General features: G+C 46.8%; 1 protein-coding gene across 6 annotated transcripts in view; it reads left to right on the top strand.

Annotated features, from left to right (window-relative positions):
* The window catches only part of fhod1 (formin homology 2 domain containing 1), a 73,473-nt gene that overhangs the window by 15,971 nt on the left and 37,703 nt on the right, over window positions 1-19,799 (top strand). For all 6 annotated transcript variants that reach the window (XM_061736330.1, XM_061736321.1, XM_061736313.1 and 3 more), the window contains exons 4-5: window positions 15,663-15,730; window positions 18,340-18,445. In XM_061736330.1, coding sequence (XP_061592314.1) covers window positions 15,663-15,730; window positions 18,340-18,445 — 174 coding nt within the window. The remainder of the gene's footprint in view (window positions 1-15,662; window positions 15,731-18,339; window positions 18,446-19,799) is intronic.

Raw genomic sequence — 19,799 nt, 5'->3', positions numbered from 1 at the left:
CGCAGCGAGCTGGCTGGGCTCCTTGGGGTCCCGCAGCGAGCTGGCGGGGCTCCTTGGGGTCCTGCAGCGAGCTGGCGGGGCTCCTTGGGGTCCTGCAGCGAGCTGGCGGGGCTCCCTGGGGTCTTGCAGCGAGCTGGAGGGGCTCCCTGGGGCCCTGCAGCGAGCTGGCTGGGCTCCCTGGGGCCCTGCAGCGAGCTGGCGGGGCTCCTTGGGGTCCTGCAGCGAGCTGGCGGGGCTCCCTGGGGTCCTGCAGGGAGCTGGCGGGGCTCCCTGGGACTCCCTGGGGCCCTGCAGCGAGCCGTCCTCCAGTCAGCAGCCAGAGCCTCACGCCGCGACCTGCAGCATCAGCACTCCGTTCTGCTGTCTCAGATCAGACTTTTTTCCTTATTTTGCAAAGTTTGTGACTCAACAAAAACAAGACATAGCGACGGTGTCAAACATGTTTATAGATGTGTTTATAGAGGTGCAAAAGGTCCCAAATCAAGCGAGTAGAAACGGACTCGGCCGTGGCTCTGACGTGACCTTTGCATATGCAAACCTTTGTCCTGACGGAGTCCCTGGTTCAACGCCAGGGTCGGCTCACGCCGGGACTCATGCATTCTGGGAGGGTCTGACTCTGGTCTGGTGGAGTAAACTGTGTGGCTGGGGGGGGCGTTACAAATCCTTCCATAGAGGGCGATCTGGTGTTTGGGCTTGCTGAGATCTGGGCTGATTGTTTGTTGTTGTAGGACGGGCCTGCAGGACGGGCCTGGGCCTGAACGCGGTGATCCCAGAGTCCAGAGCTCTGGGTTCTGTCCTGCAGCATAAGGCCTGTCTGGCCTTATCTGGGCCTGCCGCTCCGCCGCTCTCCTGCTCTCTGAAGGCCTTCCAAACAATGAGTGAAAACGCTGCAGCAACAGGAAACAAACACCAGTCTTTATTTCGGGGACAAACGAGCTCCGTGTTGCCATGGTAACCCTCCGAGACGTGAAAGCGAGTTGCAACGAGCCTCGGGAGACCCATGAAACCGGTTTAGCGGTGGAGCAGCATGCTGGTTCTGTGCTGCTGTTGCCTTTTAAAGCCATCCAGCTCCGAGGGAAAGGCTCCTGCGCCACAGATCTCCAACCTGAGCGCTTTCCCAGCGTTCCCGCGCTGCTGCCTGGCACCGCCCCACCCTTCCTGCTGGCTGGGGTTTCCCAGCGTGCTTCCTCCACCCAGCCCTCGCTGGGTTCTGTTTGATGACAGATCATCTGAGAAACTACCAGCATACAGGTGGGATTGGGGGATGGGGGGATGTGACGTGGCACCAGTCCAGAACACGTTGGTCTGACGAGCTTCAACAGCTCAGCCACCTCTCTCTCTGGTGGAGTACCCCAACACTCAGTTCTGGGCCCTCTACTAATGTTCCCTTATGGTGCATTTTAATGAATATAATCTGTCCGGGACATCTGAAGCTGATTGGCCATAGCCTCTGTTGAAGAATATTATCAAAACCAGTTCAGAAGTCCGCTGTGGTGTAGTGAGTTTTATTCAGTAAGCCGGCGGTGAGCGGACCGACGCAGCGCATGGCTGGGTTGGTGTGCTGACCCAGAGTGGTTGGAATCATGACTTTTATACAGTAAGTTCAAAGCACAAAAGGCAGGAATAAACAAGCCAAGTGAGAGACGAAAAGCAATTTACAGTCAGATGTGATCTGTGGCCAAATGCCGTTATCGAGCATTTGGCATGAATGTTACTAAGTTGTAAATTATCCCATAGGGTGTTCTCGTGGTTCAAGTCTGTGGCCAAATGAGTTGGTATTAACATATCAGTCAGTCAGGAACTTCGTCATATGGCATTCCCGTGGTTCAAGTCTGTGTTGAAGCCAGTTCCAAGGTGTCGCCCCTGCAGGGGGTAGAAAGCTGGAGTTTCACGTCAGCCACGGTGTCACAATGCCTCATCACCTCTATCGGTCTACTTATGGCGCTTTTCCACTAGTACCTATTCGGCTCGACTCATCTCAGCTCGGCTCTACTCAACTTGGCCTGGTTTCTTTTCCATAACAATCCAGCACCTGGAGCAGAAGTAGGAGAAGCTGCTGTGACGTATTCAATTGTGTGATGAAGATGTAGAACCTGGAGGAGATGATAGATGTGCTGCTGGGTCTGTGGCTTGTGTTCAAAGTTAAAAAATGAGAGTGAAAGAAGCTTCAAGCGGCGACGCTTTTTAATTTAGTTTGTCTCTGCGCTGCTGAAAAGTCAGCTGAAGCCGTGAGCAGCTATGAAGAGACAGAGCTCCTGGTAGATCTGGTCGTTCCTTATCTCCGTCTAGATCTTTTTAATTCTCTCCTCAGCACCAGGTTTATGAACATCTGACCCTCAGAGTTGGATCATGAAACAGACTTTTGCTGCCATTGCTGGTTGAATAAAATGAACAAGAATCCGTCAGAGTCTCTTTCTCTGATTTCCTCCTCCTGACTCAGACGTCTGACTCCAACCCCCGACCAATCGGTGGCCTGTAGTGATGATGTCAGAAACAGCCGACTCAGCAGCTTAGAACCTCGGCAGAATAGTTACAGAAAAGTATCTACTCTGCACGTTAGACACCTAGTGGAAAAGAACCAAACCGAGGTGAGTGGAGTCGGGCTGAGTAGGTACTAGTGGAAAAGCGCCATTAGTCAGACGTGAAGCATCACTGACTTTAGTCCGAAGTTCATAAACAAACAGGATGGAGGACAGAGGTGAAGCCGCTCCACCCACACAATCCTAGCTCCAGCTCTGCGTTCTGACGCTTGTTTATCTGAGCAACTCAAAGCTGCAGGCTGCACGTGTCAGCTCAGCATGAGAGGGCAGTAGAAACGGAGCTGGGAGCAGCTGCACAACCTGAAACCACAACTATGACAAAGATCCCTGCGAGCTGTGGAGCCGCTGGTTCCTGCCAGACCCGCTGGTTCCTGCCAGACCGTCTGAGACGGCCGGGACTCAACCGGCGTCGGGCTGCAGTGAGGGAGCAACCATGTCCGTCTGTGTGGGAGGAGTGAGGCAGGAACCATGTTGGAGTGAGGAGTGATGCAGGAACCATGTTGGAGTGAGGAGTGATGCAGGAACCATGTTGGAGTGAGGAGTGATGCAGGAACCATGTTGGATTGAGGAGTGATGCAGGAACCCTGTTGGAGTGAGGAGTGATGCAGGAACCATGTTGGAGTGAGGAGTGATGCAGGAACCATGTTGGAGTGAGGAGTGATGCAGGAACCATGTTGGAGTGAGGAGTGATGCAGGAACCATGTTGGATTGAGGAGTGATGCAGGAACCCTGTTGGAGTGAGGAGTGATGCAGGAACCATGTTGGAGTGAGAATGATGCAGGAACCATGTTGGAGTGAGAAGGATGCAGGAACCATGTTGGAGTGAGGAGTGATGCAGGAACCATGTTGGATTGAGGAGTGATGCAGGAACCCTGTTGGAGTGAGGAGTGATGCAGGAACCATGTTGGAGTGAGGAGTGATGCAGGAACCATGTTGGAGTGAGAATGATGCAGGAACCATGTTGGAGTGAGAAGGATGCAGGAACCATGTTGGAGTGAGGAGTGATGCAGGAACCATGTTGGAGTGAGGAGTGATGCAGGAACCATGTTGGAGTGAGGAGTGATGCAGGAACCATGTTGGAGTGAGGAGTGATGCAGGAACCATGTTGGAGTGAGGAGTGATGCAGGAACCATGTTGGAGTGAGGAGTGATGCAGGAACCATGTTGGAGTGAGAATGATGCAGGAACCATGTTGGAGTGAGGAGTGATGCAAGAACCATGTTGGAGTGAGGAGTGATGCAGGAACCATGTTGGAGTGAGAATGATGCAGGAACCATGTTGGAGTGAGGAGTGATGCAGGAACCATGTTGGAGTGAGGAGTGATGCAGGAACCATGTTGGAGTGAGGAGTGATGCAGGAACCATGTTGGATTGAGGAGTGATGCAGGAACCCTGTTGGAGTGAGGAGTGATGCAGGAACCATGTTGGAGTGAGAATGATGCAGGAACCATGTTGGAGTGAGGAGTGATGCAGGAACCATGTTGGAGTGAGGAGTGATGCGGGAACCATGTTGGAGTGAGGAGTGATGCAGGAACCATGTTGGATTGAGGAGTGATGCAGGAACCCTGTTGGAGTGAGGAGTGATGCAGGAACCATGTTGGAGTGAGAATGATGCAGGAACCATGTTGGAGTGAGAAGGATGCAGGAACCATGTTGGAGTGAGGAGTGATGCAGGAACCATGTTGGAGTGAGAATGATGCAGGAACCATGTTGGAGTGAGAAGGATGCAGGAACCATGTTGGAGTGAGGAGTGATGCAGGAACCATGTTGGATTGAGGAGTGATGCAGGAACCATGTTGGAGTGAGGAGTGATGCAGGAACCATGTTGGAGTGAGGAGTGATGCAGGAACCATGTTGGAGTGAGGAGTGATGCAGGAACCATGTTGGAGTGAGGAGTGATGCAGGAACCATGTTGGAGTGAGAATGATGCAGGAACCATGTTGGAGTGAGGAGTGATGCAAGAACCATGTTGGAGTGAGGAGTGATGCAGGAACCATGTTGGAATGAGAATGATGCAGGAACCATGTTGGAGTGAGGAGTGATGCAGGAACCATGTTGGAGTGAGGAGTGATGCAGGAACCATGTTGGAGTGAGGAGTGATGCAGGAACCATGTTGGAGTGATGCAGGAACCCTGTTGGAGTGAGAATGATGCAGGAACCATGTTGGAGTGAGAAGGATGCAGGGACCATGTTGGAGTGAGGAGTGATGCAGGAACCATGTTGGAGTGAGAATGATGCAGGAACCATGTTGGAGTGAGGAGTGATGCAGGAACCATGTTGGAGTGAGGAGTGATGCAGGAACCATGTTGGAGTGAGGAGTGATGCAGGAACCATGTTGGAGTGAGGAGTGATGCAGGAACCATGTTGGAGTGAGGAGTGATGCAGGAACCATGTTGGAGTGAGGAGTGATGCAGGAACCATGTTGGAGTGAGGAGTGATGCAGGAACCATGTTGGAGTGAGGAGTGATGCAGGAACCATGTTGGAGTGAGGAGTGATGCAGGAACCATGTTGGAGTGAGGAGTGATGCAGGAACCATGTTGGAGTGAGAATGATGCAGGAACCATGTTGGAGTGAGGAGTGATGCAGGAACCATGTTGGAGTGAGGAGTGATGCAGGAACCATGTTGGAGTGAGGAGTGATGCAAGAACCATGTTGGAGTGAGAATGATGCAGGAACCATGTTGGAGTGAGGAGTGATGCAGGAACCATGTTGGAGTGAGGAGTGATGCAGGAACCATGTTGGAGTGAGGAGTGATGCAGGAACCATGTTGGAGTGAGGAGTGATGCAGGGACCATGTTGGAGTGAGGAGTGATGCAGGGACCATGTTGGAGTGAGGAGTGATGCAGGAACCATGTTGGAGTGAGGAGTGATGCAGGAACCATGTTGGAGTGAGGAGTGATGCAGGAACCATGTTGGAGTGAGGAGTGATGCAGGAACCATGTTGGAGTGAGGAGTGATGCAGGAACCATGTTGGAGTGAGGAGTGATGCAGGAACCATGTTGGAGTGAGGAGTGATGCAGGAACCATGTTGGAGTGAGGAGTGATGCAGGAACCATGTTGGAGTGAGAATGATGCAGGAACCATGTTGGAGTGATGCAGGAACCAAGCGAGACCGGCACGGCCCCGGGTGACCCGGGGGACCAGCACCAGCCCAGATGTACGACCCATCCTGCAGGTTCATCTGTCCGGCCTCTGGTCCTGGTCCGGAGACCACGGCCCCCCACCAGGACCACAGGTTCCTGGGGGGTTCCCAGCATCTGCCAGTAGTTCCTACTTCTACTTCCTACTCTAACATGAACAGTTGAGTCAGAATGTCCAGGATCCAGGAGTTCTCTCTCGTGAGTCCTGCTAGCTCAGCTAGCCACCACTAGGTTTCTGTGAGCTAGCCAGGTTTATTTTTCCAGATCAACCTTTATTTGAACTCCAGACTCTTTGATCCGGCTAGGGAACGTAGACCAGCTTTGTCTCTTCTCAGGCTTCCAGCTCCGGATATTTTAAGACCTGTGAGAAGCGTTTGGGATGCGAGTTGTTTGTTGTCGTAGCCTGTAGCTTATTTATGGAGGAGTGTGTTCAGCAGGAAAGCAGCCAGACCTGCCATCGCAGCAGCTGCTCCTCATAAACATCAGATACTTGTAGTAAAAGAGTCCCAGGATCCCCAGGAACCTGCCCGACCACTGCAGACCCCCAGGCCCGGTTCTACGAGGGTGCATCGGCATTGCACCCTCAGTTTATGTGTTTGCATGCTCAGTGGAAAAGACGAAAAGAAAACTGACAAATGCGCGCGTTAAGCCTGATTTATGGTTTCGGCGTAGGGTCCGCGGCGACGCACACCGTACGTTCACGTTCCCGCGTATCCTACCCTGTAAGCTCTGCGTTGGTGCAACGTGGAACCATAAATCAGCCTTCAGTGTCCGTCACTCATCTGCTTCCAGCAGTTTCCTGCACCAGCAAGATGCTGCTCTCTGCTGCTCCGTTAACACAAAGTAACCATGGATATTCAGAAGTGGTTCAAGCACAACCACGCCAGCAAGTTTACTGGACTGTCTCAGAAAATTAGAATATTGTGATAAAGTCCTTAATTTTCTGTAAAGCAATTTAAAAAAACAAAAATGTCATACATTCTGGATTCATTACAAATCAACTCAAATATTGCAAGCCTTTTATTATTTTAATATTGCTGATTATGGTTTACAGTTTAAGATTAAGATTCCCACAATATTCTAATTTTTTGAGATAGGATATTTGAGTTTTCTTAAACTGTAAGCCATGATCAGCAATATTAAAATAATAAAAGGCTTGCTATATTTCAGTTGATTTGTAATGAACCCAGAATGTATGACATTTTTGTTTTTGTAATTGCATTACAGAAAATCACAATATTCTAATTTTTTGAGACAGTCCTGTAGATTTATGGTTATATTTATTTTTGTTGCTATGTTTTATCTTCAGGGTAAGAAACATCTGTTGCTAGATTGTCTGATGGGTGAGGTAGCCCAGACTAAATGTAGCATTTTCTTTGTAATGCAGCAATATTGGGCAGCACGGTGGCTTAGTGGTTAGCACTGTTGCCTCACAGCAAGAAGGTCCCCGGTTCGACTCCCAGGCCCTGGCAGGGGCCTTTCTGTGTGGAGTTTGCATGTTCTCCCCGTGCTCGCGTGGGTTCTCTCCGGGTACTCCGGCTTCCTCCCACAGTCCAAAAACATGCATATTAGGTTAATTGATGACTCTAAAATTGCCCGTAGGTGTGAGCGTGAGTGTGGTTGTGAGCATGGTTTGTGTGTCTATATGTGGCCCTGTGATGGACTGGTGATCTGTCCAGGGTGTATCCCCTGCCTCTCACCTAAAAATGAGCTGGGATAGGCTCCAGCAGACCCCCGTGACCCCGCAAGGGATAAAGCGGGTAAGATAATGAATGAATGAATGAATGAATGAATGAATGCAGCAATATTGCTATTGCAGCAATATTGCTGCAGAACAAAGAAAATGCTACATTTAGTAGCATATGAAATACACTTTAAATATTCTTGTTTTGCTAGTATCATTTCACTTGAAATTATGGGAAAATGCATAATTTAGTGTTGAATAAGGTGCCAGGCATGTGCACCCCCTCTGATCTGAGATGCAGCCCTAGTCATCATTTTCTAGAACCGGCCTTCCAGACCCCCATCCCAGCTTCTCTGGTGAAGACCGGACCGGTCAGTCTGGCTGAAGTCTTGATGAAGGTTGTTCCTCTAAACAAAGCCCTCAGCCCGGTTCTTCCGCTGAGTCGCCAGTGACACTAACAGGAAATACCGCACAGCGTTTATCAGAGCTACTTCCTGTGTGTGCAGGATAAACAGGAACCCATCCTGATTTCCTGCTGCATTCACTCTGATCCCAGCGATCATTCTGTACGTGAAGAGGATCGACAAAGATCAGCAGGACAAAAACAAAGGGGAGGGACAGAAGCTGAATCAGAAAGACGTTGTTCCTCTCAGACAGAGGAACTCTCCTCCGGTGCTCTGCCATGTTGCCCTGGTTGCTGATGGGAACACGCCCACTGTGTGTCAATCAAAGTTTTCTGTGGCTACCAGAGGAGCTGCAGAGCTGCTGGTGGACGTTTGCAGAACATCCAACTTCACACGTTGTTTCGGTGGTGAAATCAGACTCTGGGTTAGAAAGTGCAGAGAACTCCCCGACCTTTGTTTGACGGTTTCGATGAAAGGACTAGTTCAGGGGTGGGCAATCCTGGTCCTCGAGGGCTGGTGTCCCTACAGGTTTTAGATGTTTCCCTGCTTCGTTGCACCATGATACAAGTGACTGTGTCATTAACAGAATTGTGCAGCCCTGGATGACAAGCTGATGATGATGATGATTAATTAGAATCAGGTGTGTTAAAGGAACCATGGAGGAGTAAGGCAGGAACCATGTTGGAGTGTATAAATACATGTTTTTGACATGTAATTATACAGCAACAATCATTTGTCCCTCATTATTTCACTGTGAAAAACATCTTAAGGGCAACAGAATATTAAAATGGTGTGAGACATGGTGCCTTTTCATCTGAGGTCATATTTACCAAATTTGAAGGTAGATTTTCTCTGCCGATGCATAAAACTGGAGGTCTGATCGAGGGACTACTTTCTTTTCCACGCAACCCTAGAAACACAACAGGCTCGCTACGTGCCTGCCATGCTTTGTAAGTGCTCTATAAATAGGAGTGATTTCACTTCTGTTGAGGAGTTAAGGTGGAGTGTTTAAGGTGGACAGATTGTGGAGCAGACTCCCTGGTCCTGTTCACCTGCATTCCTGCAGAGCTTGAAGCGTCTCCTGAGTCCGTGTGCAGCCGTCACAGCGCAGTAGTGCTGATGTCAACCCGGTTGTGGCTCTGGAGTGGAAGTGGTGGCAGAGCGACTGCAGAGCGTTTTCAGTCCGCGCACGGCAGCGGCTGACCACAGGCGGAAGATGAATCAGCTGTTCATCACATTTCTGTTTATTGGAGCTTGATCCCTCTGTCCGGTGAATGTTTGTGATGTTTTCACAGCAACAGCTTTAAACCTTTAAATCCTCAGAAGTTCAGCTGGATACCAGCCAGAATTAATATTATTATTATGTAATGACAAAGTCTGTGTGATCATAAGCAGAGAGGAAAACTTGCACAAATGTTTACATGGCATGGGAGGTCAGCTGTTCTGTCACGCCAAGTCCAAACGACCCATAGTTCCTTCCCATCCAGGGGTTAAGGCTCAAACGGCTGGTTAGCGCTACGACCAATCCGAGTGACGAACCAGGCGACGTATCCAGAGAGACGAGTCAACGAGAGACTGCGCTGTAACTCTGGACGCTCCTAGTGGCTGCAGGCGCTCTCTGCACCTGTGTGGTCTGGATGCTGAGAGCAACTGAGGCCGAGGCACAGGAGAGGGGATTCCGAGCTTCATCAGCTGTTCCCACGGAAACAAACCTCAGTACAGTGTTGTTGGTGAACACATGCAGAAAAGGTGTTTCCCCTGCTGCTTTTGTGTTGACATTATAAACTAACACTTTCTGTGACTAAGTCTTCAGGAGAGGAAATGGTTGGGGAGTCAGACCGCAGCAGCTTGAAGGTTCAGTCATTTGTTTTTGTGCAAGTCTTACTGGTCCAACTGGTTTATTGTGTCTCCTGTTCACTGAAGCAGCAACATGAATCTTTCAATCTCAGAGCGGGACTGCAGTCATGACGGAGGAATGAAACAGCTGTGTGTGTGTGTGTGTGTGTGTGTGTGTGTGTGTGTGTTGGCCCTGTAAAACACTTATAGCTCTTGATAATCCGCGACCTTGCGGCTGTTGCAGTAAAACCAATGCTGGCAGCCGTTAACGTCGCCTTGAGTCATGGTCTCTGAGCGGCAAGAGGGTATCTTTTACCTGCCAGCAGGTGTGACTGCAGTGCTCCCATCTGGTTCCCCACCAGCTCCCGGTTCCCCACCAGACCACACAGGTGCAGCTCCCGGTTCCCCACCAGCTCCCGGTTCCCCACCAGCTCCCTGTTCCCCACCAGCTCCCTGTTCCCCACCAGCTCCCTGTTCCCCACCAGCTCCCGGTTCCCCACCAGCTCCCGGTTCCCCACCAGCTCCCTGTTCCCCACCAGCTCCCTGTTCCCCACCAGCTCCCGGTTCCCCACCAGCTCCCGGTTCCCCACCAGCTCCCGGTTCCCCACCAGCTCCCTGTTCCCCACCAGCTCCCTGTTCCCCACCAGCTCCCGGTTCCCCACCAGCTCCCGGTTCCCCACCAGCTCCCGGTTCCCCACCAGCTCCCGGTTCCCCACCAGCTCCCTGTTCCCCACCAGCTCCCGGTTCCCCACCAGCTCCCGGTTCCCCACCAGCTCCCTGTTCCCCAACGGCTCCTGGTTCCCCAACGGCTCCTGGTTCCCCAACAGCTCCCAGCTCCCCTCCCGGCGATGAGGGCGCAGCCTGTGGGCTTTGGACCGTTTGGTGTCCAGCTCTGAGCAGGTTGTGGTGCAGTGTTAGTACAGTTAACAGCACAACAAGCCAAAGTAGCTTTAAAGGGACCTATTATGGCATTTAATGTCTATTTTAAACAGGCCTTGAATGTCTTAAAAACTAGCCTTTGATTGTTTTTCTATATAAATTAGAAATTCAGCCTCTGGGCCGTGTCTTTATCTTTACCGTTTCTAACCTCATTCTCTATGTGGGATCCTGAGTGGGCGGGGCTATGATAATGAGGCTCTGTGCTGATTGGCTGCCTGAATGACGCGATACACCGCTACGAAAAAATGGCGGGAGTTCCGGCCGGCGGAGTTAAGCCTGAATTATGGTTCTGCGTTAAATCGACCCACACCGTACCCTACGCCGTAGGCTCTGCGTTGGTGTAACGCGGAACCATAAATCAGCCTTTACACCATGTCATGCATGCGATGCGAGTGAGCGTCAGCGACAAAATCAATTCCATTGCTTTAGTTTCTATTGGACTGTCCTAACTGGCCGTTTTGAGCTGAACATTTGTCGGACGCCCTGCTTCTATCTTCTTCCTGTCGCTCGCCTTGAAAGCCGGTTGAAAGCGCTGTAGGAAACAGTCATGGAAGAGGAACGGCTGATCCAGTTAGTTGAAATGAGAAGTTATCTCTATGATTCCTCCTCATTTCACTACAAAAACCTCAATAAAGTGGCAGCTGCTGGAGGGAGATGGACAGAGAGCGTCTGATGTCACAGTGCTACGATAGTCGGACGCTCATGCAGTTACCCGGTTTTATAGTTGTGGGCGTGGTTTGCATTTTGGTTACGTAACGAAAATGTGCAGAATCTTATTGGTTCGTAGATCCACATGACACTGGACGGCTCATCCGGGCGGCTGTACAGACACTGCAGAATTTGGTTGCTTTCCTCCTCCTCTGAGTTGGCAGGCTGAGGGGAGACCACTATATGTTAAAGCAAGAAAAAAAGTGTTTTTCATAATAGGTCCCCTTTAAGATAAGACTGATTAGGCCATAGTCCTGATAACACTTAAGTATTGGTGTCAACAGATCAATCAGGGCAGAGTCCCGGTGCGCTAGTGTGTTTCAGCCTCCATCTTTTGTTGTTTTTCCTGTCACACTGACACATTTTTGTGTCTTGATGGTGTCTTTGTTCCCTCGTGGCCGTCAGGACATCCTCCATGGTTGTTCTTCCGTCCTGTGGTCACTGACAGGAACTCTGTGGCCCATCTGTCAGCGATTCAGCTGCAGCTCTCTAACCCGCCTCACTCTCGTTACTTCAGACCTCTTCCACTCCTCATCTGTCAGACTTTTGATTCCTTCGTCTCAGATGGAGGTAATAACGTTTCACCTCAGAGGCCTGCAGGATCCTGCAGACACATACCAAGTCCAAACAGATCTACTGCAGTGAGGAGCTCAGACCTGCAACACATTCCTAACCCTGGATTCACGCCAAAAGTGTCAAAAATCGCCTATGGTCGTTCAGGATTCCTGCATCGTGCTGCTTGCGATACTATTTCACCATGGATCACACTTTGGGAAGCCTTCTTTATATTTTAGCGTTATTTCCGCGTAGATAAGAGTGAGTTTGATGCTCCTTAACCAGGTTGGTCCTGGATCAACATCAACCATCATCGTTGGTCCTGGTGAAGCTGCAGTCTGTCTGCAGTGAACACTGACACACCGGGTCGGAGCGGATTTGGTCATATTGTTTAAACTGTGTTTTGTGATTAATAAGCGCGGTTTTTAATTATTTTGTGTTGGATCAATGTAGCAAATAAAATCGTTGGGACCATACAGCTCCTCAACCATCAGTTACTGTTTCACGTGATCAGTTCAGGTAAAAACGGCAGTCAAATCAGGAAAAATGTCAGTTTGCTGGATGAAATATATTAATTCCTGATAAAATAAGTGTGTTAGTGCACAGCCCTGTACGCATGTGAATGAGTGAACGTTTGTGTGAACATGAAAGTACAATCTGCATTGAGGCTTCTCATTTGGGGAATCCTGGTCTGTGATTGGACGCTGCCTCGGCGTCAACGCTGCTCATTTGCATAAAGTTGAGATTTTTATACTTCAAATTGACGCTCTGGACGACTCCGATGCCTCCAATCCCAGTGCGCTTTCATAGACAATGAATGGCAACCGGACGCCTATGTGGCGCTTTCAGTGTGAATCCAGGGTAAGAAAGTCGTGTTTCCATTCCTTCTCACAGCGCCTACAAGTATCACAGTATGGAGGATACCGCTGACAAGGACTTTCAGGCATCATTACGTCCTGCAGACACAAAGATGTGTTCTTGAGGTAGCAGACGTAATCCCAAAAGGGAAATGAATTAGTTTGATTGAAAGGCTGCCATGGCTCAGCATTCTTCTCGACGGCTTGTTAATTGGGCATCTCGGTTCTGAGAATCTCCCGCGGTCCAGTGAAATGTGGACGATGTAACGTCACATATCTGTTGGAAGTGAGCAAGCCTTGCTGCTGTCTGTGCTGCCGTGTCACCATGTTGTTCCCAGCAGCCTCAGCGTTTCACACGGCCACTCGAAAACCCCAGCGCCTGCTCACGCACCCTCTTCATGGTGACTGGCATGTTTGGATGAGAGTTAAATACACCGATCCAACATCCTGTTTACTGCACAATAAACAACACACAGCTCCAACAACAGTTTCACCAGCGCCGCAGGAAAAGCAGACACTAGAGCAGCCGGGTTGAAGCAAAGGTGGCATGAAACCTCCCCAGAAGGATCAGTGAACCACCAGAACCAGCAGCGGATGAGTTTTCTTGTTGGTCGGGGTGGGGGGTGACATCCGCTGGTAGTCTAAAACACAGGGAAACGCACAACGAGCACACAAGCCTTGGAGATCTGTAAGAGCAAAAACAAACACGAGAACAAGCAGAGACACAAACAGCAACCATTTCAGGTCCCTGAGACTGAATCAAAGCTAGAATACTGCGTTTATCTGTCCCCCAAAACTGTGGAGTGAGTGTGTAGGTGAGTGAGCAGGTGTGTATGTCTGTGTAACTGTGTGTGAATAGAATAGAAAGCCTTTATTATCATTATACTGGTACAATGAGATTAGGCAGCAGCTCCATAAAAGTGCACACATGCAAAGACTATGTAAACAAAGACTGTTTACAACACAATGAGAAACAAGAAACATAAATATATATACACTATGTTAGTGGAAATATGAATATTTCAACCGAGTGAGCATTTGTGTCTCCCCAGCTAACTCGCTAAGTGCTAGCTTCTGCTACGCCCATTTCAGCAGTTAGTACGATATCATGATAAAAAATAAAAACAAAGACTAATGGTAATATTATTATTCCGTTAGGTATTAATTACACTGCATTTTACTGGAAATAATAAAATAATCAAGCTGATAGCCAGGTGGGCGTGGCTAAGCCAGGTGGGCGTGGCCAGGCCTGAAGCCGATTCGTGGCCTGGGACGACTAGACAGAAGCAGTTTCTGCATTTGTCCCGCTCTTCCAGGCTGATCTCATTTAAAGTCAACTTTGTCAAAGCAACCCATGACTCCCCGTTACCGTGACGACGTCCCATGGTTACAGACTGTGCATTCATGTTTATTTCGGTTTCATATCCTCATTTGTGGTTATTTGAGCCCTGGAGTCGGTTCCTTGTAAACGTCCGTCGTCCTCCTCTGGCTTCAGGTTATCTGGAGTATCTGGGATGGTTTCTCAGAGGTGAGGAGGAGGTTTGAGTTGATGGACATGTGTCCAGCTTCTAAAGAGCAAATATTTGTTTATTTGTAAGGATCCCCATTAGCTATGCCCTTAAACACAGCTCGTCTTACTGGCTTACTGGATATTTCTGCTTGTCCTCATCATCATTCTGGTTCTTACTTTAAAAGCCTCTTTGTTCCCTGGAGTTCAGAGTGACTCAGAGTTGTTGACCGGAGGAACAAACAAACAGGAAATGCTTTATTTCCAGTCTTGGATCTCATTTCACGTAGTTCAGTCACAAATCACTGCAACAGAAGATAACCCTGCTGTTAGTGAGACAGGCCACAGATGTTTCATAACCCTCAACGACATAGAGACCGTGTCAGCAGCTCCAGAGACAGAAGGAGCAGGAAAAGAGTCTGGAACTAGAAATGCACCGATCATTCAATCTCCAAAAGCAGTATCTGCCCATCACGATATTGCAGATCACTGATCACAGCCTGAAATCCATGAATTCTTCACTATTGTTGTCTCATGTACACAACACTTCACATTGTATTATTAGGTATAAACATTAGGAGATTAAAAAGTATCATGAATTGACCACTGTTTTATTTCAGGCGGAGGCAATGTGCAATATTTCACCCTCTAGAGACTCTTAGAGATGATTTACACTCATGTAGCTTATTAACTTAAGCTTTCCTGGGGTAATAAATGTGTACAACACAGACAACAGTAGACATGTCACTCTGTTTACAGTTGATACAAGTTGTTAACTATAGACCTTAGTTTTCCTGAGGAAAAAGGAATACATCTTAAAATAAAAAATGAATTATGAATTATTAAGCTTTGCCAAGGCTTTAGCAATAGCATCGGCCGCGTGTGAGGAAACTCTTGTGAGTGAAGCAAAACTCTTCACACTAGAATTCCACATGTCACTAGTGACTTACGATGTAGTTCTTTTTTTTAATTATTATTAGGTGAGTTAGCGGCGTTGCTGCACGCTCCTGTTCTTTATATAATCCTTGACTTGAGAAACTTTCAAATGTCTTATCAGCTTCATTGTGTTGACATTCTTTTATAACATTCATCCTCGGGGTATCTCCTTTGCACAGAGCTTGCAAACTGCAAATGTGTTGTCCTTTTCGGACATTGTTAATCTCCCATACCGGTGAGGCCGGTCAAGCTCCCTTAGGAGACCTGGGTCTCAGATGTGGGAACACACACCCAGGCAGCAGGTTGTTGTTGTAAACATCATCAGATTGGCCTGATTTGAACTATTATTTTCCGATCTCCGATCTAAACCGATAGGGGCATTATCGGCCGGTACCGATCGGTTGCCGATCAATTGGTGGATCTCTATCTGGAATGCCATCTGATCCTAACGTAGAGTCAGTAAGATGCTGTGATCTGGATGTTGGGAACATGACGTCCTGTTGCATGCATTGATGAGCTGGTGCGTTAACTTCCTGTGTCTTGTCCTTGTGTTTCAGAGAAGCTGTACAACTCCCACGGCCCAGAGCTCCGGCGCTCGCTCTTCTCCCTCAAGCAGCTCTTCCAGGTAACGTCTCAACGCTCCTCTGGAGCTCTGCAAGACACGTCCTCCTCTCTGCCAACCTCCAATTAAAAACAATATGGACGTTTCTCATAGAGCTGGGTATCATCACTGACCTCCCGATACCATACGATTCCGATACACTAGGTGCCAAGACGATACGATTTCCGATTCGATATGATATCGATATTCTGGTTACAATAAGGGAATAACGTGATCCTTCCACGCGCCACGTCCGGCCAGAGAAACCCCACCCTGCCTGGTGAAAAGAAGCGGCCTGCTCACTCCTCAAGTAAAGAGGAGACTTGAGCTCAGTGCAGGGCCTCCCGGGGTTGGTAGATGGAGCAAAGCCCAGGACTGACTTAGGTAGGAGCACTGGGTGATAAAATGGGGTAAAAAATAGGGATTAAAAAAAAAAAAAAAAAAAAAAAAAAAAATTAAATCGATACTTGGATTTATGTATCGATAATCCTTCCTACACATGCATATCGATAAAATATCGATATATCGATATTTTTAACCCACCCCTAGTTTCTCACATCTGCTTAATTTTGATGTCTTTGCTGGCAGCATGAACCCAACATATTTCATGTTTCTCTCATCAACTTCATTTCATTTGTTCATTTACATCCATTTGCAACACTTTTCAAAAAATGTTGGTACGGGTAGATCTGGTAATCTTTTTTTTTTTGTTCAAAGTCTTTTTCTTAGTTTTTTAAAATTGTACAAGATACAATTTGACATGCATTTCAATACATTTCAAAACAATCCCACCCCATTGCATTTTCCGATTCTAAATTGATTCTCATATTAATTCCTAAAAATCGATTCCTATGTCTAAAGAACAATTTTTTTTTTTCATCATTACATTCCAACTTTTGGTATTTTTTTGTTTATGCCCAAAAAAGGAATGTTTTGTTGGAAGAGAATAACTAGTGCCATGTTTTTGCCTTTATGTTTAAAGGTATGAAAACATTAAAGTTTTCAGTTATAATTGCATAAATTGTCTATATTTCTTTACTTTATATACTGTCTTGGGGTTACATTTGCATAAAATGCTAAAAACCAAATTCTCAAAAATGGGAAAAACTAAAACCGATTTCATCCGTCTTCCTCCCTGGATCTGTTTGGTAATTCTGACGCACATGATGTTTCTGTTTCAGTTCTATAATCATTCTGGGAGCTGATTGGTCCTTACAGCATCATTAGCTGCAATACTTGCTGATTAATCTCAATATAATACTGGTATTAATATGTTGCATAAATACACAGTCATATAATTCATGCAACAGCTCCAAAAACAGTTTTAATAACACTAACCCAAATCAATATCGGAATTGAATCGCAATCGGATCGGATGATAATCGATTCTGAATCTTAATAATCGGAATCGAATCGATTCTTGGCATTTGAATGGATCCCCAGCCCTTGATGCAAGTATTATAAAGTGGTGAAAGATTTCTTTGAGTTGCAGGTCTAAACTGTAAAAATGTATGTATCTTTACAAATTCAATTAGGTTGATGGGGGAAAAAACCTGAAATATCACTGTAAGAGCTGTTACAACAGACACGTGACACAGCTAGACTGATACTAGTCTAGTTCCACTCTGCCATGCTGCTCCAGGATCTCCTTCTGATTAAATCCTTAGTCACGGCTGCTTTCCAGAAAGTAAAAGAAAATCTGATTGACCCATGTGCAGAAGCTCCGCCTCCTTCCAGCTGACAATAACAAGAGCAACAAAGCGAGTAGAACATTACTATATACAGTACAGGTGCTTGCTGATCAGGGAAAACAATTAAATAATAATAACAAAGGTGAATAACAAGAAGAGAAAAAAAAGAAAAAAGGAGCGCAATATATCGGAGTCTCTTGAGAAAGGAAAAATAAACTGAAAGAAGAGGTGTGCTCCATCTTCACATCGAATCCTGTTTACATTATTTTTTTTTCCATTTTTATAGTGAGCTTTTACCCACTCCCCCACCCCCCACCCTCGCCCCTAGGTATGTTGAGCCACACATAATAAAATTACTAAGTTAATAAAAATAGAATCATAAGTTAATAAAGGGGAAAAAGTGAATAAGTAAACTGGTTAAATAATAATAATAAAAAAAATAAATAAATAAATAAATAAAAAAAACCAACCTCAGAACAACAAAAGAAGGAAAAAAAAGGCGAAAAGAAAAACAGCTTCATAGACAAGAATGGGAAATTAGTATAGCAAGATGGGAAGAAATTTGAGATGATAGAAAGGAAGAGGAAGGGTCACCTGTTTCAGGGATCCTTTCAATGAAAATCTTAACTTTTCTAACTGAAGGCATTGTAAGACATCTCGTATCCATTGGTCATGTGTTGGGGGGGAGGCATGTTTCCATTTGAGAAGGATACAGCGTCTAGCCAGCAGAGTGGTAAAGGCAATGACACGGCGTACAGTGGTGGGCATATTATCATTGTCTCTTTGAGCCTTTGGCTGATGTGTTGTGTCATGTTAGCTTGTGTGTGAGTGAGGAGGTGCTGCCTTGCAGACCGGGCTCAGGGCTCCGAGGCCCGGGCTGCAGCGTAGCGTGTCCAGTTCTGACATGTGTCCATGTTCCATCCGTGGTTTTGGTCTCTGCAGGACGATAAAGACCTGGTTCCAGAGTTTGTGGCATCCGAAGGTTTGAACTGCTTCATTAAAGTTGGAGCTGAGGCCGACCACAACTACCAGAACTACATCCTGAGAGGTGAGACCCCGCCCCCCGCTCTGGCCCCGCCCCCAGCCCGGCCTGTTAACCCTCTCAGACCTGGAGACGGGTTTCTGGAAAACTGAGGAGAACTGCACCAGCAGACCTGTAATCTGTCAGCTGCACAATGAAAAAGAAACCCAACAAAAACATTTGAGAGCTGAAACCTTTGGCCTTAATTGTAAAATACAAACTATAATTTTGTGTGTGTGTGTGTGTGTGTGTGTGTGTGTGTGTGTGTGTGTGTGTGTGTGTGTGTGTGTGTGTGTGTGTGTGTGTGTGTGTGTGTGTGTGTGTGTGTGTGTGTGTGTGTGTGTGTGTGTGTGTGTGTGTGTGTGTGTGTGTGTGTGTGTGTGTGTGTGTGTGTGTGAGATAAAAGAAATCTATATTTTTATACTAAACTGGGCAATGGTTTCACACATTTTATTTATATATATATATATATATATATATATATTTACAGGACTGTCTCAGAAAATTTGAATATTGTGATAATTTATTTTCTGTAATGCAATTTACATTCTGGATTCATTACAAATCAACTGAAATATTGCAAGCCTTTTATTATTTTAATATTGCTGATCACGGCTTACAGTTTAAGATTAACATTCCCAGAATATTCTTATTTTTTGAGATAGGATATTAGAGTTTTCTTAAGCTGTAAGCCATGATCAGCAATATTATAATGATAAAAGGCTTGCAATATTTCAGTTGATTTGTAATGAATCTTGAATGTATGACATTTTTGTTTTTGTAATTGCATTACAGAAAATCACAGTATTCTAATTTTCCGAGACAGTCCTGTATGTATATACATATGTATACACACATATTATTATTTTTTAAGACATTTGATTGGCTGTTTTTAGTAGGGCGAAGAAACCGTGGAAACGCCCCCCTCCGTACTTTGACTACATCGATCCACAGTGATCAGTCTGGCCTGAGACCGTCCAGCAGGGGAACACGTTTGATTTCCCACCGAGGGGAGTGACTTGCAGTCCAGATTTCATCTATAAATAAATCTATTTATTTAAAGTTGGTGGTGCAGGGAATGCCGCCCTGCCTAATTCTAAACCCAGCAGCAGCAACGTTAGCTAGTCCTTAGCTAATAATATTGCTAAGAACTAATTAACCAACGAATGCTGTCTATCATATTAACGCCATTTGCCTCATTGTTGTCATTTTTTTCCAAATGAGAATCGATAAGGGAATCGATAAAGAACCGAATAGTTAAGCAGAATCAAAAATGGAATTGGAATCTTAAAAATGTTATCAATTCCCATCCCTAGACACAGGTGTGACCAACACCGCTGAAGTCCATCTGAACATTGGTCCTCACAACCCTCTCAAACTC

Source organism: Cololabis saira, chromosome 2 (assembly GCF_033807715.1).
Source record: "Cololabis saira isolate AMF1-May2022 chromosome 2, fColSai1.1, whole genome shotgun sequence".
In the NCBI taxonomy this organism is placed as follows: Eukaryota; Metazoa; Chordata; class Actinopteri; order Beloniformes; family Belonidae; genus Cololabis; species Cololabis saira.
Note: the sequence above shows the minus strand (reverse complement) of the source record. Positions and strands in the feature narration are given on the sequence as shown.